This window comes from Scophthalmus maximus, chromosome 10 (genome assembly GCF_022379125.1).
Source record: "Scophthalmus maximus strain ysfricsl-2021 chromosome 10, ASM2237912v1, whole genome shotgun sequence".
NCBI lineage: Eukaryota > Metazoa > Chordata > Actinopteri > Pleuronectiformes > Scophthalmidae > Scophthalmus > Scophthalmus maximus.
The window spans coordinates 22,252,162-22,279,096 of NC_061524.1; the positions used below are offsets into that span (position 1 = coordinate 22,252,162).

Consider the following 26,935-nt stretch of genomic DNA (forward strand, 5'->3'; position numbering starts at 1 on the left):
TTTTTGCAGAACTGAGACACGTTCAGAAGTGCAAGAAAGGGAAATTGTGAATATGTCATAGCCAACATGATTTGCTTACAGAGGAGACAGACTAAGTTTTCTCCTCCACGTACAAACTGTTTTATTTTATTATGTTAGGTTATTATTCATTACAGTATTAGGTTAATGTGTGTTCTTGGCCAGGAAATGGTTCTACTGTATTCTACAGTTCATTACTGTAAGGAATTAAAATGTTCAAAATGTAAACATTGGTTCCGTCTTCATACTGCGTTCATCATTTAGAGGAGGGTTCAGGGCTAAATCCATAGGCGACATTCATTACAGCAACAGGTTTTGAGTGTTTTGAATTGATCTCAGTGTTTAATGGCAGTTTGTGGTGTATGTGAATTTGCTGGATTTTGTGTGACGTCTAAAGGCAATGTTTGGTTTTGATGTAAGAGTACATGGTTTTGAGTGGGGAGTTTGGTTTTGACATGAAACTTTGTGAAGACGAGTGTGCAGTTATGCAATGGTGTTTAGAGTTTTGGGAAATGGAGCATAATTTCAAGTAATGCGTCTAAGCAATCGAGAAACACTAAGTCTGTTGGCCCCGATGCTGCTCCCTCAGCGGACCACAGTGAAGAAAAGTACACTGGCCACAACCGACTGGCAGAAAAGTTCTAGCGGGAAGCGGAGTCTGCTCATCCCCTTCTTGTGTACAGCCATGCTGCTGGTTTTACAGTTCAGTCTGTCGTCGATGTTGACTCCAAATGAAAAGGGGCCGCGAAGCTGTCGATCCCCATCTCTCCGGTCTTGTCCACATTCAGCGGCAGGTGATTTGCTCCACGAACCTGTCCATCCCTTATACACCCAACCACTGCAGAGTCGTCCGAAAATGAATGGAGTGAGCAAACGCACGCAGGAGGTCGAGTCTTTACTGCCTTTACCGTTTCCATCCCTGCTGGACGCTTAGTTCTGATTTGATCTTCCCTCAAACTTTCATTCCGCATTAGCATGACGGACATTTGTTGTGGGCAGAAATATCAAGGAGACAACCTGTGATCACTTACGAGGGCGGTGTTGATGTGTGACTGCTTTGTATCATGCTTGAATATATGAACGATCGAAAGTCCCATGGTGCCAACAACCCCAGGCATGAGGATAAATTAGCATCAATTGGCCATTTAGCATGTTCAGATGCTTGACCAAAATCCCTTTTGAAAGTCGTAACAAACATAAGATTTACCTCACGCAGTGACAACATATACACAAGGCATGAAACGTGATGGGTCATATCTTCATGGTTGAATGCACTTATTGGACAAAAGCGTCTGCCAAATGAATGTAATGTAATGAATGTTGGCACTTAATAAAACACACAAAATAAGTCTACTCCTCTCCCAGAAAGCGGTATGGAGGTAGAGCGGTAATCTTATCATCAGGAGGCCCCTGGCTCCTCCGACATGTCCGTGACCGAGACACAAAACCCCAAACTAGAGCCAGACCGAGATGGATTTTTTAAAAATAAGACTGCTCATGATGCTCTGTGTGTGTGCGTGTGAGAGTGTGTGAGACATACGTTGGAAAGTGATCGACAGACTAGAGAATCCTGTCCGTTTTACCGCTTCCCTCAGAAATCAAAAAGAGCAGACGGACGCAGATGTGATTTTCTGTATTCAAAGTGTGAACATGTCACGTCTTCCCCCTACATTTAGTGCAAGTTCTGCAAAACATTACATCGTCATTCACATAACAGGTCACTGCAAGATTGTCCTGCTGCATATTTTACATGAGTTGACTCGTCAGTTAAATCATCACAGCTGAAAACACAGAAAGGGAACTCATAAAAGTTCAAATTCATCAATTTTAACTTTAACTTTTAGTGCTTGGCGATGGGTATGTAAAGGTTTATATCACTCCGAAAGGACGATCACAGCCTTTTTTGCACACCCGTTAATGTATTTTAGTCTGAATCGTGGGTTCAGAGTGATTTTAAGTGAGAAAAGTGTCACCACGCAGAGTTCGTCTGTGTCGAGTCTCTGTGAGCAACTGTGTGACGTCTGGATTTTAAAACGAACGGCTGTGTAGCAAAGCTTGTGGTAAAATCCTAAAATGAGGTTCTGTGTACTTTATTTTGAAAATGTTTGTGTCATGTTGTCCAGATACACTGCATTGCATTTTATTAACGCAATCTGCACTGAAATGACACGGGGCCCATGCATTGAAACAAATCGTTGACTAATCGAAATAGGAAAATCGAGCAATTTAAACAAACAAATATCAAGAACAATTTTGATAATTTGCATTTCATATCACCGTCAATTGGTTTATTATTTCTATTATATTTTATTGAGTAAGGAGTGGAAGCTGTTACTGACGGCGGCTCACGACCGTGCTCTGTAAACACAGAAAAGGTTTGTGAGGACATGGAGTCTCCCCGCTTATGTAACGCTGGGCAACGTCACCTACTGCGATCAGATATGCTTCGCTAAGGGGGGAACATTTGTGACCAGGGAGCAGTGCACAAAGGTCGGCTGTCAGCGACAGGAAATAAGGCACAGTGATAAGGTGACAGAAGGACAAATCTGTGCTTTTTTTCCTTAAGCTTTCAACTGCATCACCACATCAGTTGTCAACAACATAATAATAATAATAATAATAAATTTCATTTATAGAGCACTTTTCATTGCTAAAAAAACACATCACGACAAGGGACATGCAGCTGAAATCTCTAAATGAGTTGAGATGATTGTGACGAACTATGTTTCAAAGGTGAGAGTTGACTTTTTACACTCAAGACCTTTTAACAAACTGACCAGTAGATTTTTCATCTACTCAATGTGGCGAAGATAAATAAATAGCACGGTAGTACTTTCAGGTGGCAGTTTATTAGGTACAACTCTCTAAACCTGATGCAGCCTAATACACCAGTCCAGGTTTCATAGTTTGTGGTGAAATTGTTTGTGAGGTGTTGACTTAGTCTTGTGATCATTCTGGAGCTCGTAGCTTGTGGTGTTTCTGAACTGCATCACATTATACAGAGAGGTGTTTCTGTAACTATACAATAGGACAGCACGTCTAAAGGCTGAATCAACACCTCTCTCAAACATTTTCCACAAAAACTGGATCATAAAAGGAGGATTCACTGCGGGATTGCTGTAGTAGTCTGCATCAGTTTTAACTTAATGTACCTTAAGTAACAATTGTCTTGAAGATTCGAAGCTTCAACCGTTGCCATGGTAAGAAGTCCAAATCAGTATTTGAATGCTGCGATTTTTTGTGACAAGCTTAGAATTTACCAAAATGTTAGCAATAAAATTTATATTGTGTTTAGTCTGTACGTACTCGGGTATTCTCAAGTTATGTTTACTAGTAAATATAAATGATCAGGCGGCCAAACTTGCACGATTAACGCAATGCAAAAATTCACTTGACGTTTGGTGTTAAGGGAGTAACAGCTGAGGTTAGCGTGACCTGCATCCTCACAGAGTAGAAGGCTGAAGTTCAGTTTTGACCCTCCGCTCCGCGGTTAAAAAGACAGTACAACTGGTGCGACATAACGGTCATTATAGATATAACACCCAAAGCCATCGGACAGACTCGGACTAGGACAAATAGTCCAAGTTTCATTCAGCAAAATCCACCAGGGCACTTCCATCACTTTAACAAACACTGTTGGCGAGGAACTTCAAAGATTTGCTATTGATGCAAAGAAAAGAAATCATCGGAAAAAAGATTTTTCATGTTGAAAACAAACAAGGAGAAATCTGATGAGCTGCTGGAACTGCTTGTGTTGAAGAAGTGACATATTCATTTACACAGATTGTGACAATAAACCAGGGGAGAAATTATATAATAATAATAAAAAAAAAGTGCAGTTCAATTACATAAAAGTAAACAGTGGATGTGTTCTTGGCAATACATTTCAAACTTTTTTCTATAAAAACATATGCACATGCACTCACCCTCTCTCACACACACCCCCACCCACACACACACACACACACACACGCACGCACGCACGCACACGCACACACACAGGTATTAACACTTAAGGTGTGTGATACCTGTCAGTGAAATCAGGCTGATATTTCTCACTCAGCCGTCACATCCAAAGACAACAGGAAGTGAAATAATTCAACTGCTGCTATACTGGATACCCTGTTGTGCTGTGGTGCTGCTCTGCTGCACTGCTCCTGAGATTTTACAAAAAAAAAAACAATCTTCAAGGTAATTTGAGGAAACAAACTGTCCCCTTCAACATGTCGAGAGGCTCAATAAATTAATTGCTTTTTAGCGACTCCAGAATATTTCAACTTGTGGGGGACGAACGGAAGGAGAGAAAGTCTGACCAGGTTTGGGATAGGAACAACTGAGGCCTTCAGTCAAGCAGCTGCTTCTTATCCAAGTAGTTTTTGCTGTAATGAGCATCTCAAACATGATAAAAAGATCCTGGACATATTCTGTAACTTTTCCACCGCAATTCACATCATCACAAGGGTCTGTCGATTGTTCTGCTTTGAAACACATACTGAATTGTTGGTGACTCTGCTTTCTGTTGGATGGATCTGAGGTGAAGGGTCAGTGCAGACCAGCCGGGAAAAACGTTTCTTTATGTAGGTTGGCATTTTGCACGGGGGCATTTTCAAGATATCAACGTACGTTGTGGCATTAAAGGAAACTTATTATACTTGTCCTTTTCCTCTAGTGTGTTATAGTTTTTTTTTTGTATGTAAGTAAACCTTTTGCCAAGTTAAAAAGTCCAAAGTCTCCAGTAGAGAGAGCTGGAAAACACTGCTCCTCAATAAACCGGCTGATACTTCCGCATGTGGTGACAATTTGCATAATGTACTCCTGGAAATAAGGGGCTCTGACTAACTATGTTAAAAATTTCAACATCTCTCAAATTCCAGTGGCACACCAGGTAACAGTACCATGGATTAAATTCTGTACAAAAGAAATGCCCATTGCAGCAATAAAACAGAACTTTGCAGATTCTTCAGCTCTTGGCCGGCAGCTGGATTTCATATCAACCCTGTTGTCGACTCCAATGTGTGGTTATATGATCACTGTTGTCTCATGAAATCGGTCAGATTTGCACGACGTTGATGCGGATGAATTGATCTGGTGGAGGTAAATACAGATAATACGGTGTCTATCTTATCATGGCATACAGACATACCACTTTCATCAATTCCTTTTAATTTTTTTGGCAAAAGAATGTTTTTTCCGTCCCAAAGCTCCTTGACGTTTGATGGGTACTACTCCAAACTCAAGATCCCCTTGTTGACTCCTTATTATGAAGATACAACATAACAATGTGGAATCAAGTCAACGTAGAAGTTGAAGCCCACAATATGTCCTTTCACGTCAGCGGTAGAAGACAGGGACAGGCCGTCAGATATGCTGCTTAGTTCAGGCTACCAGTCACATTCGGACTTCTTTGGGCTTCATGGAGGCCACGACACCTCATCACATTCAAATAGAAATTATCAGGAGTTTCCCTCGACCCCCTGACAAGTACCTCCCTCTGCTCTAATCCCTGCTTCGTCCTCAGCTCCATCTTCATTGGAGCTGGGAGACCTTGACGGGCGCGGTGCTGGCAAAGTCCAAGAAGAAGGGTCCTTCCTGTTTGGGCAGGAAGGTGGTGGGGATGACGTTGTAGATGCCTGCTGGCACGTGGTCCGCATCCATGTAGCAGAAACCACACCTGTGTGTGTGTGTGTGTGTGTGTGTGTGTGTGTGTGTGGGGGGGGCGAGAGAGAAAGACAGAGAGTGAGATGCTGTGAGGCTCTAGCAGAAGTTGACAGTTCAGAGAGGGAGGCAACACAACTTGAGTGGAAATTAAATTGTATTACCTCCATATCAAGGAGGTTATGTGTCCCCCCGGTCCGTTTGTTTGTCAGCAGGATTATGAAAAAACTACGGTACAGATTTTTCCCCGAAACTTGGTGGAGGGTTGGGATATGGGCCAAGAAAGAACCTATCGGATCCATGAATTATTCATCACTTTCTTTTACATTGGGAGATGGTGCATTTGTTTTTGACATTTTCACCAATTTCCAGGGAATAATTCATGAATCTCAATGAAAAAAATCTGGCATATTTAGTATCCTTCCAAAAAGCTGCAGCTGTGAAGGGCTTTTGGGCTTAGATGTACTTTCACTTTCACTAATTGTTTCTACAGATCGGTTGCGTTACCGCCTTTACTTGCAAAACATTTGTCACACTTGTGGCAACGACCATTGTCTCCGTTGATTTTGGTGAAGTACAACTAGACTTTGGACTAGTTCACTCTGCCGCTGTCACACGGAGCAGGTCTCCGTCTGCACTGCGGTGTGAGAGCTGGCCACGCCCCTTTCACAGCACACGTTGCGACACAGAGAGACACGGATCTCAGCTGGCCTGTTGTCAGAGTCAGACCGCAAATAACGAACGCAACATGTAGCCAGCACAAAATGAATGCGACGCAACAGATAAACATTGGCCACGACCATCGGTGAATGTTATCCTTATTGTTGGTAGGCCAGTGGCAGTCAACATGACGGCAATCGGCCGAAACCGATGTACGGCCGATAAATCGGTGCATCCCTAATATTTAGTGGATTGATATCGGAGAGTGTACAATTTGGTGGGCTGTTGGGCTTTGGCAGTAATGTGCTCTATCAAGTGACATTCTAGTCTGGAACTACTAGAGACGTGGTATCGGATCGGGACATTGATTCGCTCATTCGCCAATGCCCGATCAAGCATTTTCAGTAGTATAGGGGACATTTCCGATACTGGAATCGGAACATCTCTAGTTTAAATAGCCCCAAATTACAACATACATTACGTCAAGGCACTTTACATAGTGAGGTGGAGACCTGACATTATTACAGAGAAACCCAACAGTTCCCACAATGAGAGTGAGACCAGGAACAGTTGTGTAACTGTTGTATGTAACCAGCATTGTTACACTGGTGGTTGTACAGTAAAGTGATCACTCACTCCTATGAAAAAGCATTTCTCTCCGTCCCGTCTGATTACTTTATCTTGATGTGAAGAGGAGCTGACAACACTATGTTCTGTTCATGAAGACGTGTTATTTCTCCAGACGTGTGTCTGACCTGTGTGACATCCTGTGAAAACGTCACAGGCACTGTTCTTGTCTCAGTGAACCATTTTTAACCAAATTTGAAGACATTCTATCACGTTCTTGTGATATCGTGTTCACGAGAGAGATGAACTACCAAGAGAAAAATAAAAATAAAAGCACAGTATAAATTATTTTCCATCACAGTGCAGCATCGCTTTTACCGGCTACGGAGCCCTGGTATCTCTGTGTGGTTTCATAATAATGTAATGTTAATTACTGGGATGTTTAATCGCTACAAGCATTTCAATGTCATGACCATTTGCTAATCAAAAGTTGAACATATATGTTTGTATCTGTTTCACATCACTGTGTCTGTACATTGAGCTTGGAAATTGATTTCACGTTATTGTTGTGTAATGATGGACTGTGACAATTTCTGTGCTGATGGCTCAGCTCAGGACAGAGTCCTGCAGATGACTCTGAATTTTAACTTTTACAGCGCTGCTTCTTTTTCACACACTGATGCCCGTTTCTGAGACGAACCGTACCTGTAGTCTCCACTGTTCTTCTTCTGGAAGGCTGCTGCACCCGGATCCCCCACTGTCGACACGGTCACCATCTCAAAGCCAACACTGTACTGCCTACACAGACATATACACAGACATATACACAGACATATACACAGACAGACAGACAGACACAGACACAGACACACACACACACACACACACACACACACACACACACACACACACACACACACACACACACACACACACACACACACACACACACACACACACACACACACACACACACACATACACACACACAGAAAACCAAGGTGAGTGAATACCCACTAACTTCAACAGGTTGAACCTAAAGCCAGTGTCGCAATTGTCTTCTTCTTCAGTGTAGGGGGAAAAAAACTTGATTGATTTTTAATGTGTTTCCCATACTTTTACTACACTGTGGCAACCTGCCATACTCCAAATATTGTCCAAATTAATTATTATTCTCATAACAACATGAAAACGTCTCTGGGCGTTTTGCAACGCTGCTTGATCGTAGAGCTGTGTGCAGCGTTCTTCACCCCACTGTCTCTCTTTCTTTCTGCCACATAAGTTTTTTAACGGGACTTGGCAGGCAGACACAACTCAGCATAACACCTCGTTGAGGTATGTCTGAGGCCGACAACACGGTACCAACAACACGATAAGAACAAGGTCGTTCATTCTTTCACTGCTTGCGCATGCGTTTTGTCATGATTCCTGGAACTGCGTTTACCTTCAATCTGGTCAGGGGTCAGGGTTCGTTGTAGTTGCAAACTAAAGTGAACATCAAACGACAACTTTTTTATGACCTATCAATATGAAGAATATATTGGTCAACGTAGGTTCCTCTCTTCTTTCGCTTTTTCCGCCACATTTAAATATCTGCCATTGAGAGAGGAAACGGAAAACTCTGGAGCAGAAGGTGCCAATAATGCACGACGAAGAATAGTGTACAAGCAATCACGTTAAGATCTCTTATCGGGTTGTGGCCCTGCAACACAGCCCCAAATCTGTACCGGTTATTCAATTTAATTCAGCTTCATTTTGTATGGCACCAAATCACAACATACAATACATTCTCTCAGGACGCTTTACATAGTGAGGTCAAGACCTTAAAATATTATTGAGGAGCCCAAGAGATCTCACAATGAGCAAAAACTTGGTGACAGTGGAAGGAAAAAACATCTGTTTGGGGAGTTCTACACTATGAAAAAAATTGTGACAGAACATTTCAAATCTATTTGATTGATAGATTTCACAAGACAAATACTGTAAATGCGTCACTGTTAGAAATTTCCTGTGATCTTGTGTCTGCCCGCCAAGCGAGCCCTCGTGTGGGTCGCGACCCAAAAGTCGCCTGGTCCTAATCTTTATTTGTTCTGCTGTGGTGCAGAGTCGGGATATAGGAAGCTACAGTAGGGTCAGCAGCACGGTCGCACTCATTTTTTATGACTGTACAAAATACAGACTCGTCATTAATACGACCTCATGACTCAAGTGTGAAATGTTAAGTGCAGCAGAATATTTGTCATTTCATTGGAGTTGAGTCAGAATCGTGTGTGTTTGTGTGCGTGTGTGCATGCGTGCAATTGACAGACGCAGAGAAAAAGCCATAAGATCATTTGTTGTTAATGTCACAGAGGAGAAGTTTCTGAGTCATCCTGTTATTAACTCCTTAATAAGTCAGAGAGATTCATTTAAAATTAAGTGACATCAAATGGAACTGGTGGAAGCATCAAATGCGCATCATGGCCGCTCAGGTTTTTATATCCATCTAAATGTCAAAATGTTTGGTCGAAATCTTGCATTATATCTATGAAGGCATATTGACTGGCCATTGTTTGAAAAGTTTACATTTTGTTTTATAATTATGTAAAAGCACACTTAACCTCTTTTGCATTATACTGTGACATACAAAGACACTTGGAAAACTACACTGGCCAATCTGTTCTTGGCGTTGAGCCTGACCTGGATCCTCGGAGCTCGACGAGCAGCGGTCCTGACCGCTCCAGGTTGATCTGATAGATCGGGTTGTGTTTGTACGAGTCATGATAGTTCCCACAACCTCCAGCACTGACACCCTTCCACTGGCCGTTGATCTGAAGACAGAAGCAGAAACCAGAACACGATAATCAATCAATTAGGCATGGAACTATTGAAAATAGGCTCTCTTAATACAAAACGTATGCCGGTTTCACTTGGACAGAGGTGTGAGATGATATCGTACCCGTTTGGTGTGAGTGAAGGGATATGGGATCTTGGAGAAGGTGAATTTACATCCAGTGTAAACCTGGGTAGAGAAAACAAACCTGTTATGTTACACTGAGCTGGTCTGACAAAAGAACCCTGGTAAGCAGGTGGGGTTTAAGAAAAAAGAAAAACAGAAAGAGGACACAAGATAAAAACAAGAATATCTCTCAGCCCAACAGTACCATTAAATTCAATCAAGTCTGCTTAATACGTCAGATTTTTTTCATCAACAACCATTAATTATTTTTTAGGAAATTGGTAATGTGTACTATTTCAGTGTTAAACCAAGTGATAATTAATTCCTGGATCTGCACCTTTGTCCAGATTCTCCCCAAAATTCTCTGCGTTCTTTCTTGACCCATGTTCCATCCTTCCACCAAGTGTCATGGAAATCTGATCAGTAGTTATTTGGTAATCCTGCTGACAATCAAACTGATCTGGTATTCATCACACACTACACCGCTTCTCCTCACCCTTCATTGGCTATTAGCAGGGGGGTCCAATCTGATTCAAGGCACTGGTACTTGCAAACCCGGCTGAGAATGGCTCACGCCCGTCCTACATGCAGAACATGGTCAAACCTTACATCCACTTCGCTCTGCTACTGCCAAACTGGTGCTACGCCCTTACTGCGGGGGATGGGCAGCCACCACTCAACTAATTCTCGTCTGGTAGCTGTCCTGGCTCCTCAATGGTGGAACGAGCTCCACATTGACATCAGGAAAGCAGAAACCCTTTAAACTTTCAGTCGCAGACTGAAAACTCACCTGCTCAGACTGAGCTGAGGTGTCAGCTAAATCAGTGTAATGTAAATGTAAAGGAACATACAACCCAATGGTTGCCAAATAGATCAGCTTTTGTGTTAGTACAAAGTGTAACGTATTTCTAATTGATGCGTATCTCACTTTAAAACAAAGCTGTTCTTTAATTCTGCTCATTATGTAACTGCTCACATAATAGATCTTTCACGTTAGTGCTGTTCTGGTGAAAGAAACATTATAGAGGACATCACGTTCCCTGCTTCTCGCTTTGATCTCTGGTGAAAACTCAGCGTACAAGAGCAGAGAGTTGAATCAGTTCTCCTCAAAGAGAAACGCTGATCTGAGCTGAGGGGAGATCGTTTACAGTTAGCCTGGTGGAGACTGAATGGCAGTCCCACTAACACACACAATACATACATACACGCACATATATTCAGTGAACACACATCTTACAGCAGACACATTTAAAGAGTGCACGTTTATTAAAGAGTTATTTTCTGTATAAACTGCTCATTGCATTGACTGACATTCATGGACTTGTTCTAGCCTTAATAAATGTCTTCACCATGAAATTGAATGTGTTTAGGTTTGCCAATATGCAGTGTATAAGAAAACAGAATAAACAATGCAGAAAAGAGGTTTGGATTTTATATAAAAATGTAGATTTTCTTCATTCAAGTTCTATGTATTTATTTGTATTTGTGTTTTCTTTAAAGTTCTTTGTAATATAGTTTATGGTTAAACTGTGAACAAAAAAATCAAGCCTCAATTCTTAGGAATCATTGCCAATTTTTCATTGCAGAATATATATCTGCAGATAAATTGATATCAAAAATATTAAAATATGAACCAATGAACGAGGAGAGGAGAGGCAATAAGAGGAGAGAAGAGTGTAGGAGAGGAGAGAAGAGAAGAGTTTAGGAGAGAAGAGGAGAGTGTAGGAGAGAACAGTGTAGGAGAAAAGAGTGTAGAAGAGAAGAGGAGAGTGTAGGAGTGGAGAGTGTAGAAAAGGAGAAAAGAGGAGAGAAGAGTGTAGGAGATGAGAGTGTGGGAGTGCTCTTTGCATCACAATACAAAGAAATTGACGGTTTGGAGTTTTCCTCACCCGTAGTGTGTAGTTGATGGTGTTTTGTTTCTCGTACTGGGACACTACCAGTGTGAAAGTGTGCGTCCCGGCGCTGGTCAGCCTAATCTTAGTCAGGTAGTGTGGACTGTTGATGCGGATGCCATCGATGAAAGGAGGGGGGTCCGCTGTGGAGGGAGACCATAGAGACTTAACAGACAGTGACATTGGTGAGGGGAAACATTTCTTTTTATATCCTCGCTGTGGTGCTTTATCGTCTATTCGACTCTAAATGGATCATAATTTACAAAAAGAACATCATGCTGTATTGAAGAAGACGTGAAACTCGAGATTGAACCATAAACTCCAAAGGAAAATGTTTACTGACGTTATAAATTCTCTGAGTTGTTTTTATTGTTAGGGATTTTTACTGTTGTTTCAAAAGTTGTGGTTTTAGTGAAGCCTGAAGTGTCTTTCTGTCTTGTCTCTGTGAATATTGTCAGTGCGGTCTTAAATGTTCAAGATGGATGCCTGCTCTCTTAAACTCATGTAAACTGCAAAACAACTCTACCTATGGGTATTAATACTGCCTGCTCAACCGTTTGGTATAGCACATTTTAAGCCACCATATCTTATTGAAAGTAGTGTAGAACTTAAATCAACCTGATTGAGCCATCTCCACCATTCAGCCTGTTCATTCCCCTCCAACCAGGAAGTCAGAAACAAGAAAATCTCCCCAGACTTGGTGAAATTTTCACAAATCAAGAATGCTTTGCAGCTTACCTTCAGAAATAAAGGGGCTTCTATTGCCCAAAAAGCTATTGTGCAGAAATGTAATGTTGTCCTGTGTTTGCAATATTTTCCAGTTTTTTAATGCGATTCAGCAATGTTTTTGAATTGCAGCATAGATTCAGAAGTAAATCTGATACCCACAAAATATTTGATAGGGTTGCTCCACCGTTGAGTATTGAGATAAAAAAGCTAAAATTTAAATGTTTTACTGTGTGTGTGCGCGCGATATTCTCCTTTTTTTCTGTGAACCTGCAATGTCTTATATTGTAACATACAATCAGAGGTGAATGTGAAAAATCTTAGACATACAATTTTTCTTGTTTATGCAATATTATAATTTTTTGAAATGAAAACCAGAAATGCAATGTTACCCTGTTTGACAGCAACCAGGAATGCTTTGTAGCATACCACCAAAAACAAAGTGGATCTAATTTATGCCCCAAAACATTTTTGCTGTTAATTTCTTCGAAAAGTTAGCATTTTATTTGACTTGTTTCCCTATTTAAGGTATATGTTTGTATTTCGGTACTTTTACCATGACGCGACATCTCTACCATTTTGTAGAGGCATATAATTAAAAAACTGTGGGGTCTGTTAAAAAATTTGGGGGGGATTAGTTAAAGGGTTAATAAAGTAACCTGAATCTGAACCTAAGAAGTAGAGTCATTTTCTCATAGACTTCATTAGAAACAACTGGTGGAGTTGTCCTCTGCTGCTCAGTACAGAAAATACAGGTGACAGGCACCTCAGCCTTGGCTTCATTTCCACACCACAGGGGTCTCATTTATAAACGTGGCGTAAAACAGGGCTGGAAACGTGCGTAAGCCACTTCCCACGCAAAGGTTGTGATCTATAAAAAACAAACTTGACGAGAGAATGCACACCGTAAGCAAACTCTGACCCATGTGTACGGGGTGCACACATTCTGGAGACAAGGGGAATAAGCGACACAGATGGTGAGGTAGTGAACTGAAGTCAGATTGTAGAAAGTAAATGTGAGAATAGCGATTGACGGCTCACACACAGCGCTCGCATTTCTTTTTTCCCGCTCCGGTGATCAACTCCTTTTACTTCCTCAACAGCAGCACAACACAGAGAAACTTTCCCTTTGCCCTGAGACATTGCAGCATTTAGTCAGACTGCAAATTCACTACTGCAACTCTGTTTCTGGTGTAGTGGTTAGCACTTTCGCCTCACAGCAAAAAGGTTCTGTGTTCGAATCCCGGTTCAAACCAACCAGGGCCTTTCTGTGTGGAGTTTGCATGTGCTCCCCGTTAATGCGTGGGTTCTCTCCGGGTTCCTCCCACAGTCCAAAGACATGCAGAACGGGGTAAGGTTAATTGGAGACTCTAAATTGACGGTGTGTGTGCGTGTGTTTGCGTGTGTGTGCGTGTGTGTGCGTGTGTGTGGGGGGGGTCACTGTGGACACATTCCCCTCCACCTTGAATGAATGAGATTCTTTATATCGCCCATTTAAAATAATACTCAAGCAACACAAATTAAATACATGTTGGTAAAGGAGTAGAATTTAGTGAAGCTTCAGATCAAACCACTTTTTCTTAATTTCTCCCACTGTCCGCTCTGTCCAAATGACAGTTGACAGCCGCAGCAACACTCGCACTGCTTCTTTTTATTAGTGATCCCGCTGCTGTGGCACCAAATAACGCTGTTTTCCGGGCCTCCACCTCCCTACAGGCGAGTCTATGTCAGTGTCTTAAAGTTTTTTATTCTTCTCACCTGTCAGGAACGAAAGAACAATTGGATGCCAGGGTCGGATCAGCATTCATGAGGTGATTTGCATCGACTATTTATGGTTAAAATGGGCGTGTACAGGGCGGGATATGAGGCTGAGTCACGTACCCACACTTGTAGGTAATGTGATTTATAAAGGGAGAATTGCGCACAGGTATGCGTACGCACGGTTTTAGAAGTCTGAATATTTTTCGGCGTACGCCATTTTCGGCTTTTTGGGCGCACGTACACTTTCAGTAAGGATCCTACTCACAGTTTTATAAATGAGACCCCTGGTGACTATATACATTTTTAAGTACAGTCTATGATTACACATCAAGCGAAGCGTCTTCTTCTTCTGGATTGGATTGGAATTGGATTGGAATCCGCTATGCTGCCCCCCTCTGGAACTAGTCTGTTATTGTGTCATCTTCATCTGGTGTGTATGAAGAAGTCAAGTTGAATAGGACAGTGTAAAAACAAAGCCGATTTTTGCTGCAATTCAGTTTAGTTGTTTTTGTTTGTGTTGAATTGTTCATTGCCATTTTTAATATGGTTTCATTTTTATTTTATCCACCCATTATCTATACCACTTTATCCTTTAAGGGTCGCAGGGGGGGACCTAACCCTAGCTTACACTGGGCGACAGGGGAGGCACACCCCAGACAGGTCCATTTTTACTTCAGTTATTATTTTTTTCCGATGCTAGTTTTAGTTTTTATCAACATATAGCAACAGGGGTGTGTTAACAAGTTAACCCCTTCACAACCCTGTTGCCACCTTACAAATCTCACTGTTATGTGTCGCAGAGAGATAAATCCTCCTCTGAATCATCTGACAAACCGTACCTGGGTAGTAAACCTTCTTTCCGTCCGTCTTGTAAACAACAAGGGTGATAAACTCCCTGTTTTGTGCAAAATCATCCTGGATGAACAAACAAAGTTAAACAGTAATTAGATAAAAAGCGAGGCATTGCATTATCAGGTCACCGCATTTCTGGTATCGAGGTCTGAGCAAAGTACAGATACATTGAGTCTGTGTCTCTACCTTGTCAGTGATGTGTCTGGTGAGCAGCACCCACACAGCAGCTCCACCTGCTGGACACTGGACCTCCAGCTTGAACTGGGGATTGTTGGCCAGACTGTAGACATCCTTCACCGGGCCCTGCTTCCCATCCCAGCTGCTGCAGACGATAACACGAACCACAACACACACACTTCACTGTCGGGACTGTCAACTCTCTATACAGGGTACCTAACATACAGGACTTTGTTCTTTTGCCAGCTCCTCTGGTTGTTAGCGAGCAATTCCATGTACAAGCAGATACACTCACACATTTTCATCTCAAATTGAAAACAATGTGGATATTGGACACTTCAGAAAAGTATTTTTTATAAGCTTTTAGAAGCACTCTTTTTTCATGTAAAAATAAATCTCACAGATACCAAAGTCCTGTACAGGTATCTGTGAGATATCTGAGAGCAGTAATCTACAGGAGGGGTTGCAAAACTTTTCAGCTTTCGACCCACAAAATATCGGAGACCTGCGACCCCCATAATTGCTTGAGTTGATTGAAGAACACTGGATATTAATTTCAGCTAGATCACAAAAAAAACACCGCCTACATGCACATGTCTCAATGTTTCCTGTGGTGCTAAAAAATTGCAAGCGATGCCGTCGCTTATCAGTCACAATCTCCTCAAGATGGGGTCAATTGGGTACCGGGTAAACAAAATGGTTGATGAAATATTTGTTTTTGAAATCAAACTATATTTTATCTTTTGTAATAATTATGGCTAAAATAATTTAATTTCCTTTTTTTTAAAAATTTGATTCTAGACATCACAAATACACACACACACACACACCTGTGAATACATGAGGAGTCTTTGAACAGCGCAGGGTTCCAGCTCAGGTAGATGACATCATAGTATTGACAGAGGTCCTCCCATGCGATCCAGAAAACACCTGGCAAGCAACACAGGCAGCAAAATATATGGAATGTGAATTCAGTAAAAAAAAATATATTATTTACAAAGACACCACTCGTGAGTATGACCTACATTTTTAATTATCGAGTATGATCTCACTTTTGAAGGTCATCTATGGTAGAAATGATATTACTGTCTGGACAAAACGTGTGACATGTGTGTTTTTAAAGAAAAAATAACTTTTCATGATGTCTTGTTCCATATCATTTATGCCATCTGGCCCTTAACTCTGCACTGATGGTAATCTGTTTCTCCTCTTGGGAAACTAACACCTGCTTAATGGAAGTGATGGAGCATCTTTTCGGCATGACCACCCAAACCCACCAATTTCTGCAGCTGGTTGAAGTTGTGTGCACAATATTGTCTACTCTTTCAATAAGATTAAACACACTTATGCTGCAGCACAGTTGTCCAGGTCGCCTACAGCGCAGCACCTCCATCTTTACAGTGGTGCAGTGATTAGCAAGGTCGCCTCACAGCAAGAAGGTTCTTGGTTTGAATCCCAGTTCAGTCTGGGAACTTTCTGTATGGAGTTAACATGTTAACGTGTTTTCTCTGGCTTCCTCCCGCAGTCCGAAGACATGCAGGTTGGGGTTAGGTTAACAGTAAGCTATAAATTTCCCATCGATGAGAATGGTTGTTTGTTTCTGTATGTTGGCCCAGTGATTGGGTGGCAACATGTCCAGGGTGAACCCCGCCTCTCGCACCATGTCAGCTGGGATTGGCTCCAGCTGCGACCCTCAAAGGATAAGCATTTCTACAGTCATTCTGCTTTCCCTGGATATAAGAAGAGTCAATCCAACTGTCAGCTTTATTCTGATAGATTTGAAGAAGCTCTACATTGGAGCATGTTTTTAATTACAGATTGATTTTAATATAAACTTCAAGACAGGGGGAAAAAAATGAGTATACCATTATCGAACTTCTGTGCCGTCTTGGGGTCAAAGTTGAGGTATTTGAGGAGTTCGGGTGTCCAGTTCTTCTCATCTCGCTCGCTGTAGCGCCCCTTCCACCGCAGATGACTCCATGGATTCTTCAGCTGCAGGAAACGCATCCCCTGCAAAGACAACAAACCCGCACACAGGTGTCAATTATAAGGGATGTAAGTGGCTGGAAGGACGAAAAATGTATTTATTTATCCACAGGTCAAAGAGACCAATAGATTTCATTATCTACCAGACTTAAACCTCAGTTACCGAAACCAACAGCAGGGTTTTAAGAATCAAATTTCAAAAAGTACAAAATTAAAAAACAAACAACAAAAAAAAAACAATGTTCCTGTTTCCGGCTGAGCTTGATAAAAATCTCCATCTAATTTTCATTCCCTTTGCAGATTTTCTGTAATTATACAATCTTGTGTTGCAGAATGACAAGCAAAAATTGAATCTTGACATATTAATGAATGAATAAATGAAATGAAGAATATCATCATATTTATTAGTGTTCATAATGACAAACTAATTCTACTTTAATTACACCAACCTTGTATTCCCTGATGTCAAGAACAGCGTAGGCGTGTGTTGGCACTAAACCCCATTTTTCCCCTTCTTCCTCTGTCATAACTCCTGTTGCCGTGGTGATGAGGACGTCACCCCTGTGAAACCTGGAGCGAGAGGCAGATACAGATGGAGAACAAGGTAACCAAGACCATGACTGACCAAGAGAGGAGTTTACACGTTTTTTTAAACTAATAAAACAACTCTGTCTGTGACGCTGCATGAACGCTCACCTCTGGAAGAGCATACGGAAGGTGTCGTCCTTGCTGAATGATTGATTGTCAGAGTGCATGGCGATGCGTTCAGGGATCCAGCCAGTGAGTGCGTGCAAGTCGATGTTCTGCAACACACAACAAAGTTTGACTTAGCCTAGGCTTTAGCCTAATTCCTCAAGAAACAACAGGCGCTGGTTAGTAGGATGTCTGTTTCTGTCTATTTAATAATAAAATAAAGATTTTTTTCAAATATCACAGCGTCGAAGCTCATATTTTTCCATTCCACTTGATTCATCCAGTCTTTGCGGACAGTGTTGGACTGAGCAGTTTCACCTACTTATTTTACAGTAGCTTGAAAGTAGTAGCATTTGCGGCTTCTCCACCTTAACTCACCGAGTTGGAGCCGGGGAAGTCGTAGCCTCCCATCACCTTCATGTAGGCTTTCTCTATCAGAGACACCCAGAGCTCGTTCCTGTTGCTGGAGTAGGAGCACAGCAGCTCTCCGTTATGATCAACCGGCAGGAAGTCGTCTATTATCACCTGCAACAGAGAATTGGGTTGTTGATTTGACAGACATTGTATAGACGATCATGATTTACTCAATGGCTAGTTTGTTCATATTTAAATGTATCATCGTCAAATCATTTTGACAACAGACTAGCAAACTAGCATTAAAACTACAGTAAAACTTCTGTTTCTGAAATATGTGACTGCGCATATGTAAAGCTTCTATACTGTGCCTGTGGTCTTCTAACAGAACAGAGAGACGGGCTTTTACCTTCCTGGGAACTCCATTGATGTGAAGCTTGACCATGTACTTCCCACAAGGGTTGTACTCCGGTTCCCCTCGCCTGTTTTGAGGGTAGATGATGCTGTATGAGACAGAAAGGACACAAAGAAGGAAAGACAGACAGGACACAAAGCAAGAAAGAAAGAAAGACAGACAGGACACAAAGAAAGAAAGAAAGAAAGAAAGACAAACAGGACACAAAGAAAGAAAGACAGGGCACAGACATACAGACGGACAGCACACAGACATACAGACAGAAAAGACACAAAGAAAGATTGTTACTAGACTATATTTTGTTCGTTGGTTTGTCAGCAGGATTACAGAAAAAAAAAACACTGAACAGATTTCATGAAACTTGGTGGAAGGATGGAACAGGACTCAAGAAAGAACTTTTTTTTTTTAATCACTTTCTTGAAAATTGCAGGACGTTTTTGACATTATCAACAATTTCCCAGGGAATCATCTGGGATCTGATGTAAACAGTAAGACATATTTAGTGGACTGATTCTGTGAGTGTGTGACATTTAGGGCAGCGTGACTGAATTTAAGGGCACTGTTGGTGGAGGTATGCGTTCTACAGAGTGTTAATGCTCTGTTTAGCTTGTCCGTTCCACTACGGCCATCTACAAGAACCCTTTTAACTGATTACCAGTTAATGACAAAATGATCAAGCAATTTTAAGGGGGAATTTAGTTTCTTATTGAATTAAAAACCATTTGACATCTATTTCTACCCTGACGCGCATAAAACTGTGAAGGAAAAACAAGTTTTATGTAAGATTGCCCTGGACAACAGAGACGGACGAAATCCTAAAGGCACCACACAGTACCTGGTGATCAGCTTCTTGTTGTAACGCCTCTCGTAGGCCGCGCTAATGGCAAGTGACGCCACAAAAGAACAGTCAGACACCACCGTCTGCATGACAGGAGAGAAGGTCACATTCATTATACAAGTTGGAATGATGTGTTGAACAAAGATCATTTGCTGTGCAAATATTTACACATATACAACACACATTTAATATTGCAAGCAAAGAAAAGAGCCTGACAGTTGAACATATTTAACAGCATTTGGATGATATAATTTTCTAAACTGTTTACAAGCTCAAACATGCCAACGGTTATTTCACCATGTCTACCATGAGGACCCTCATCTATTCTGATGTCTATTCGCTGCATTTAAAGACATGAACACCTGTGAGAACTCTGGGTAGGGTAGAAGTGATAAGAGAAGGATAGAAAGTTTGAAAAATAATCGAATTTGGCAACATTAGGGATATGAAACAACTCTGACCTCATTCAGACATGGTATTAACGTCCGTCCTCAGTGATATCATCACAAGTGTTCAGCTCTAATTTCAGATGTGAACTCGCCCAAGATGCATTGAGGACACGTTTGAGATCTGACCACATTAAGAGGTGGTCTGGGACGAACATGGCCTCATTCTTTTGTCACATTCACTCATTGTGTGAATGTGAATCTGTCCTGGACCACATTTAAAAATCCCACTACTGACCTGACGTCCTCTGACCGATTACAGTTTTATAATGAAACCCAAAGTATTTTGACACTTCGTGTGTTTTGCCAAGTAGGTTCTCACATACAAGGAATTTGCTTAGGTGACTGTTGTATAACATAGTCAATAAAATAGAAAAAACAAAATGTGCATTGTAAAAACTCCTGATCTAACCAAGACTAACAACCTTATAACTAGTTGTATTGATTAAGAATAATGATTGAATAATTTAAATGCAAGAGCAGACTGTAAGATTTTTTTGACATGTACATCAAGCTGACTGTCACATAGACACTATGAAGCCATTTTGTGTATTTAAAAAAATTATTGTTGACTATGTTTATTCTGTGTTCTTTATTAAATTTAATGTAAATGCTTTGTCTCATTTTAAGACAGAAAATTTAATAATGACAACTCTTGAATTGAGCAGAATCATCTTGTTTAGTGGCTCTGGTTTTCAGATCTTTCCACTCAAATAAAGAAAGAATCATTTATTTGACTTAACTTTTAATGACTAGATATTTTTGCCTTTTTCAAGAAATCTTACCACGTGTAATTATCTTACTAAACTGGCAGTTAAATTCACTTGTTTCTAGTCCTAATTTTCTCAAATTAAGTATTGTCTTTCTTATATTTAGACAGTTTCTTTTTGCAGTGTGTCAGGTGTGAACTGACAAGCACAGGGCTGTCCACCTGTGATCGGATCCCTCAGGACGGATGCTAATAACAGGTGTTAACAGGGCCACATTCTTCCTCAAAAAATACATGCACATTAAGCAATTGGTTAAAATTAGATGTTCCACAGACGCAGACTAAGTTTCATCACACTACAATTAAAAACAGCTGAGAATCTGTTGGTGCAGGACACACGGGTGCTGACCTCTGACCTGTTTGATACTGAAGCTTGACACAGACATGATCATGGTTGGGTTATTGCAGATCTCGTCTGGACGGACCCAGCGGGAGAAGATGGCTTTCTGTTTGGGTGAAAGTGCCAGTTTTCCTGTTTTGTCCCTGGTTGGAGGAAAGATAATTAAACTGTGTTTACGTCAGTAGTCTCTCAGTGTCATCTGATTTCTGTCAGATGACACTGACATGACTGAGCTGAAGCTGCATTTAACAATTTCAAAATGATACTAAAAATTTAAGTTGTTCCACTGTAATAAGTTGGGAAATTCACAATGTAAAGCTGAACATTAAGTGGCCCCAGTTGACAATGTGAATGCCATATATTAGCTTTGACACATGCTAATATCAAAAAGAAAAATGATATTAAATAACAGAACCCAAACTCACGTCAAAGGGACAGGAAAGGCAAATCGCTCCTTCAGGTCCACACTCATGAAGGGCACGTAGGCGATCCCATTGATTGTAGATGTACTTCTAAAAATTAGGAAGGACAAGATAAATGAGAAAAAAAATAGAATTAAAAAAACCTAACTATTATTAACCAGTGGTGGTTGTACATTTCTTTCATCTGTGTTGGTGTTGCTAGCATCAAGTTACTAGACATGCATATTCTCAATTTTACGTGATTTTTGAGATTAAACACATTTCTTTTTACCGTCTTTTCTTTTATAGGTATTCTTTTTTTATTCTATATTTTACTATATGTTGTTATATTTCTACCTCTTCCCTGATGCCTTTCAATCTTGCTGCTGCTGTAACAAGTGAGTTTCCCCAGCGTGGGATAAATAAACACAACGCATATATTTTAAGGATATTTTCAATGACCAAACACACGTGGACAGTTTAGTTTACACTTAAGATGACATCAGGGGAGTATTTCAAAAGATGTCCTGCACAAATTTATTGTCATTTCTTCTTTATTGTCATATGTGAAAAGTCACATATTCAAACACTGAAAATAAAATGAACCAATTTTCAAACAGACAAAAATAAAATTGGTGGCTGTTTATAGAGCAGGAACTGCTTTCAAACACATTCTGGTCAACTTTCTAAGACTTTTCCCCAATGGAAATTACTGTTAAATCTAAGGATCTAATGTACCACTGGACAACGGATTCCACCAGTCGGCTCACCTGAGCACCTCGATCTCCTCAGACGTGTAGCGCTGACCCTGCGGCTCGCTCGACTGGACTGCCCGGACCGGCTGGGGCTGAGGTCGGTCGTGGAGGGAGAAGTCTGGCCCGAGGGGGAAAAACTGGCGGACTGGTCCCCCAGAACTTCCACCGATTGCATTCTTAGCTCCAGAGGGCCCCATCCTGTCCTGAGTCTGGGCTGGAGTTGATCTGGACTGGGAGTCTTTAAGACCTTCCGCTCTAAAGTTAAAGCATGAGTTTTTAAAAAAAATTTATGACAAAGACCCATAAAACTACCACAGGTGTACCTCATAAAGTATCTATGAAATTAAGAATCAGTAAAAAAATAAAAATAAGTTAATGAAAAATACAGATATAATAACATGGTCTTTTGTTTGTCATTCACAGCCAATATAGAAATTACCCTGATATTCTGAGCAAACTGTGGCTGTCAATGAACTTCTGCAATCTAAACGATCACAGCAAAGTCTGTCAAAAATGATTTCATCAATAAACAAACAGTTTTGCTCATAATTAAGGTCATCACTTGGTCACAAAAATTACATTAAGTTATAATCTGCTAACAAAAACAATCTGCTAGTTAAGTTCTTACAAATTCACAATTAACCATCGTTTGAATCTTTGAAAAGAAAAATAAAGAGCAGGAAACGTGCAAAACAAATAGTCAAACATAAGGAAAACGAACAAAACTTAAAATCTGTACACTGAAGAACAGGGTGCATAAACCTGAAATGCTTCCTGTCAACTGCTGGAACCACTGCTGGGGCACAAGCAGCCTTGTCCGATGGACATTCGGGTTTTGGATAGAGGAGATTTACACATTTACCTGTCTAAAGCCTGGCGTGCAAGCTGCTTCAGCTTGGTCTGCAGCGCCTGGTCCGATGTCTCGTTGGACTGTGGGAAACACAGAAAGAGAAAGAAATGAGGAAGAGAGTAGGAATAATGTGAGGGGAGAGAGAGATTAAGGTAGTCACTATGGGGAGGGAGGGAGAGAGGGAGAGGGAGAGAGAGAGAGACAGCTACCGTCTTAATGCACAGCTCCACAGCCTGAGTGTACAGTTCAACAGCTTCATCGTCATTTCCCTTCTCGTCTTCCTCGAAGGCCTGCGTGACCAGGAAGTGGGCGCGCTCCATGTCCACCTGCTGCCGGGACTTCAACGGGTCGCTTTTCTGTGCCTGGACTGGGGTCAAAGGAAGAAATGGTTTGGACCCAAAACAGATCAAACGTTCTAACTATCTGATTGCTAATTGCTTCTATCAGTTATTGTTGATGTAACTTTGATTGACCACAAACAGAATTTTTTTTATCATCGGGACAATTTTTTCTCAGCAGGTTTTTTTAAATAAACAGTGGCTTTTGGGACAAATTCAAGAAAATTTAGACTGGTTGGAGAGGCATCCAGATTAAGACAGGGTGGTGTGTTTGATGGCTTGTTCAGTCTTTCCATCTGTTCGACTCTCACCCATAATGGCCCAGTTGGGTTTCTCCTTGCTTTACCTGTACATAGTTCTTTAAGATCAGATAATATAAACGTAGTCCTGAAGTACATCCTCCCAGTTCAGTTTTACTGTTTAAGGGAGGTGTTATTAAAACTTTATGGCCATTGTGGAGGATGTAATTTGTGTATCAGTTGAACTAAATTGAGGTGGGGGAAGAAACACAAATGACAAATTATACGAAAAAGAAGTTATGGGACTATTTTATTTTACATCCACTACATTCATTGTTTTAGAGCAGCTGTTAGATGAAAGTTCAAAGTTTATCTGAAAGAAAACATTGAAAAGATATACACAGTTCTAAATGACATCCAGTGTTTGCCTCAGTCTCTGTGGTCACACCCATGTGCGTGCGCGCGCACACACCCACACACAGTGTGAGGAGAGTCATGGAAAAAAGTTGTCAGACTCGACTGAGAAAGTAATGTCCTTAGGCTGCATTCAGCAGCAGTCCTCTGAATCATTTGGTAAATGGACTGTATTTATATAGCGCTTTTCTAGTCATAGAAACCGCACAAAGCGCTTTACAGGAAAGGCACATTCACCTATTCACACACATTCATAGAGTCGGAAGGGCCGTCAGAGGCAATTTAGGGTTAAATGTCTTGCAGCCGCCTCATTTCTAAACCTATTACTAATCACTTCAAATCTGCAAGATTTTTTGAGAAACTGCAGGAGAGCAGGAGAGACGAACAGTAACATGTCACACGAAAGAAGCTGAAAAGCAGTGGAAACGCAGAGAAGACAGTGAAAACTCCTGCGGACCATTCCCCGGGACCCTGGGTATGGGAGTCCGTCCTCAAACCACTAGGACAGAACTGCAAGAGTTGCGGCGCCACCCGCCAGCACGTCTCTAAATGTGTCGATGAGTGATGTCTACAAACTGCACTCACAGTGTTGTGTGGTGTCTTTCTTTTGTTTTCGATTTACGGAGCCTGGGCTGAGCCGAAATATGTTTTTCCGGGGCTACACCCAACGGAGGGTGAGGAAATATCCACAGATTTTTACAAAACGTGTGTTGCCTTAGAACTGCTCACCGTCCCTTTCATGTGCATCACTGAGCTGCACAACTGACAGAAAAGGGACAACTGTATCCGGGCGTGAACGCTGTGAATGTGTGCAGCTCGTGTAAATATCAAGCAACATGATTAACCAGCTGCTCCTTGCTTAAGGAAGGTATAACAGAATAGAATGTACATGAAGCAATGGTGTTAACTGCCAGCTCCGTGTCTCTGGTCGGGTGAGCTTACCAGCATTGTGGAGGGCTTGGACCCGGTCCAGGTATTCATTGACCTTGTCCTGGATTCCGTCCAGTTTGGACCCTGCCATGCCAGCATATATCAGGGCCTGGGCTGCCTCCTATTGCAACACACAGTAAACGCAACTTGTAGGTAAGGCAAAGTTAACTGCCAACGTTGGCAGGTGGCAGCCGTTTACACCTGCCGAGTCCAAATAATATAACCACTTACCTTATAATAAAATACTGCCTCGTTGTATTTGCCATTTTGGTCATATGTGACCGCAGTTTTGGCAAATTTAACGGCATCGAGCTCCAGCGCCGCGGAGTCCATCCTGCAGGCAACTTGTTGACAGGGACGGGCTCCGGGTTAGCTTGCGAGCAGGCTAGCTAACCGCAAGCCCCCGTAATTCACCAAATTTAAAGCAAAATCTGCTTTTCGGACACAGCGCGGTTGGCTTCGTCAACTCGGACGAAGCATAGTGAAACAAATCCTGACGATTGTCCTGGTTGCCGTCGTCAAAACGGTCAAGTTAAAGCTCTGCTTTACCTTGTAACAGATAACTACTGTACTAGCCGATACCAAAACAACCCTATTTCCGGGAAACACATTTAGCGCAGTCGCAGTCGCAGTCTAGGACGCAGTGTACACAGTGTTGCGTTCATGTGCCATTGTCATTTTTTTACCAGTCATTCGTAACATTAACGAACGACTCATCCAGTCGTTAAATGCACTAACATTTGAGCGTGGTGACATATAAAATAGCTATTTCTCTATAGTTTTAAAAAAATGGCACATCACAGTCCCTCACTAACACCTGCTGGTACAGCTAAAGCCATAACAACCTATTCATGTCTCCAGCTCATGGTTTCATGTCTCCAGCTCCTCCTGGTTTATTGTCTCAAACTCCTCCTGGGTTCATGTCACCAGCTCCTCCTGGTTTATTGTCTCCAGCTCCTCCTGGTTTATTGTCTCCAGCTCCTCCTGGTTTCTTGTCTCCAATTCCTCTTGGATTCATTTCTCCAGCTCATGGTTTCATGTCTCCAGCTCCTCCTGGTTTCTGATCTCAAACTCCTCCTGGGTTCATGTCACCAGCTCCTCCTGGTTTATTGTCTCCAGCTCCTCCTGGTTTCTTGTCTCCAATTCCTCTTGGATTCATGTCTCCAGCTCATGGTTTCATGTCTCCAGCTCCTCATGGTTTATGGTCTCAAACTCCTCCTGGATTCATGTCTCCAGCTCATGGTTTCATGTCTCCAGCTCCTCATGGTTTGTTGTCTCCAATTCCTCTTGGATTCATGTCTCCAGCTCATGGTTTCATGTCTCCAGCTCCTCCTGGTTTCTGATCTCAAACTCCTCCTGGGTTCATGTCACCAGCTCCTCCTGGTTTATTGTCTCCAGCTCCTCCTGGTTTCTTGTCTCCAACTCCTCCTGGATTCATGTCTCCATCTCCTGGATTCATGTCTCCAGCTCCTCCTGGTTTCATGTCTCCAGCTCCTGGTTTCTCGTTGACCAGTCATGGCTTTGCACAGTCAGGTTTGTTATCTTGCCCTCCAAGACAGCACAGGCTTGTGTCGAGATGTCAAACTGTGGTTTCGGATCGTTTCGCTTTCTCCACAAGAGTTTGTTGTTGACGTTTGTCAGGTTGTGATTTTTAGCCTGTAAAGTGGTTTGGTTGTCCTTAACTGGTTCATCTTATGGATTGCAATATCCACAAATAAATCACAAGCCATTAATAAAGCAATATGCACTGCAAGTTGTTGATACCTTTTGTTTATGCAGCTATCAGCATCACCTAGTAAAACTGGGTAATGACAGACTGTTGCAATGTTGTGAGACGTCCACTAGATGGAGATATGGAACGCAAACTGTAGCTTTCTCTAGCATCACTCAGGAAGCAAACTAACAGTGCAAGGCCTATAAA

The 26,935-nt window shown here is 41.6% G+C and overlaps 1 protein-coding gene across 1 annotated transcript; it reads right to left on the bottom strand.

The window, feature by feature from the left end:
* Positions 1–1,636: 1,636 nt before the first annotated feature.
* On the bottom strand, positions 1,637–25,626 carry capn7 (calpain 7). Its single transcript, XM_035607481.2, has 21 exons — positions 25,246–25,626; positions 25,027–25,135; positions 23,303–23,460; positions 23,106–23,173; positions 22,259–22,498; positions 21,513–21,599; positions 21,104–21,230; positions 19,530–19,615; positions 18,689–18,782; positions 18,304–18,450; positions 17,929–18,035; positions 17,682–17,802; positions 17,112–17,256; positions 16,077–16,176; positions 15,256–15,391; positions 15,057–15,132; positions 11,728–11,873; positions 9,839–9,901; positions 9,580–9,710; positions 7,606–7,698; positions 1,637–5,689 (listed from the first exon to the last, which is right to left on the bottom strand). Exons 1-21 carry the CDS (start codon positions 25,345–25,347, stop codon positions 5,545–5,547), a joined length of 2,481 nt encoding a protein of 826 aa, XP_035463374.2. The 5' UTR covers positions 25,348–25,626; the 3' UTR covers positions 1,637–5,544.
* Positions 25,627–26,935: the final 1,309 nt, after the last annotated feature.

What these genes read in the sequence shown, in the direction of transcription:
- capn7 (XM_035607481.2), bottom strand. Translation starts at nt 25,347, where the DNA reads ATGGACTCCGCGGCGCTGGAGCTCGATGCCGTTAAATTTGCCAAAACT. An exon ending in AAAGAAGGTTTACTACCCAG is followed by an intron (nt 11,874 to 15,056) that starts GTACGGTTTGTC and finishes CTCCCTCCACAG; the next exon opens with CGGACCCCCCTCCTTTCATC. An exon ending in GTCGAGCTCCGAGGATCCAG is followed by an intron (nt 7,699 to 9,579) that starts GTCAGGCTCAAC and finishes ATGTCTGTGTAG; the next exon opens with GCAGTACAGTGTTGGCTTTG.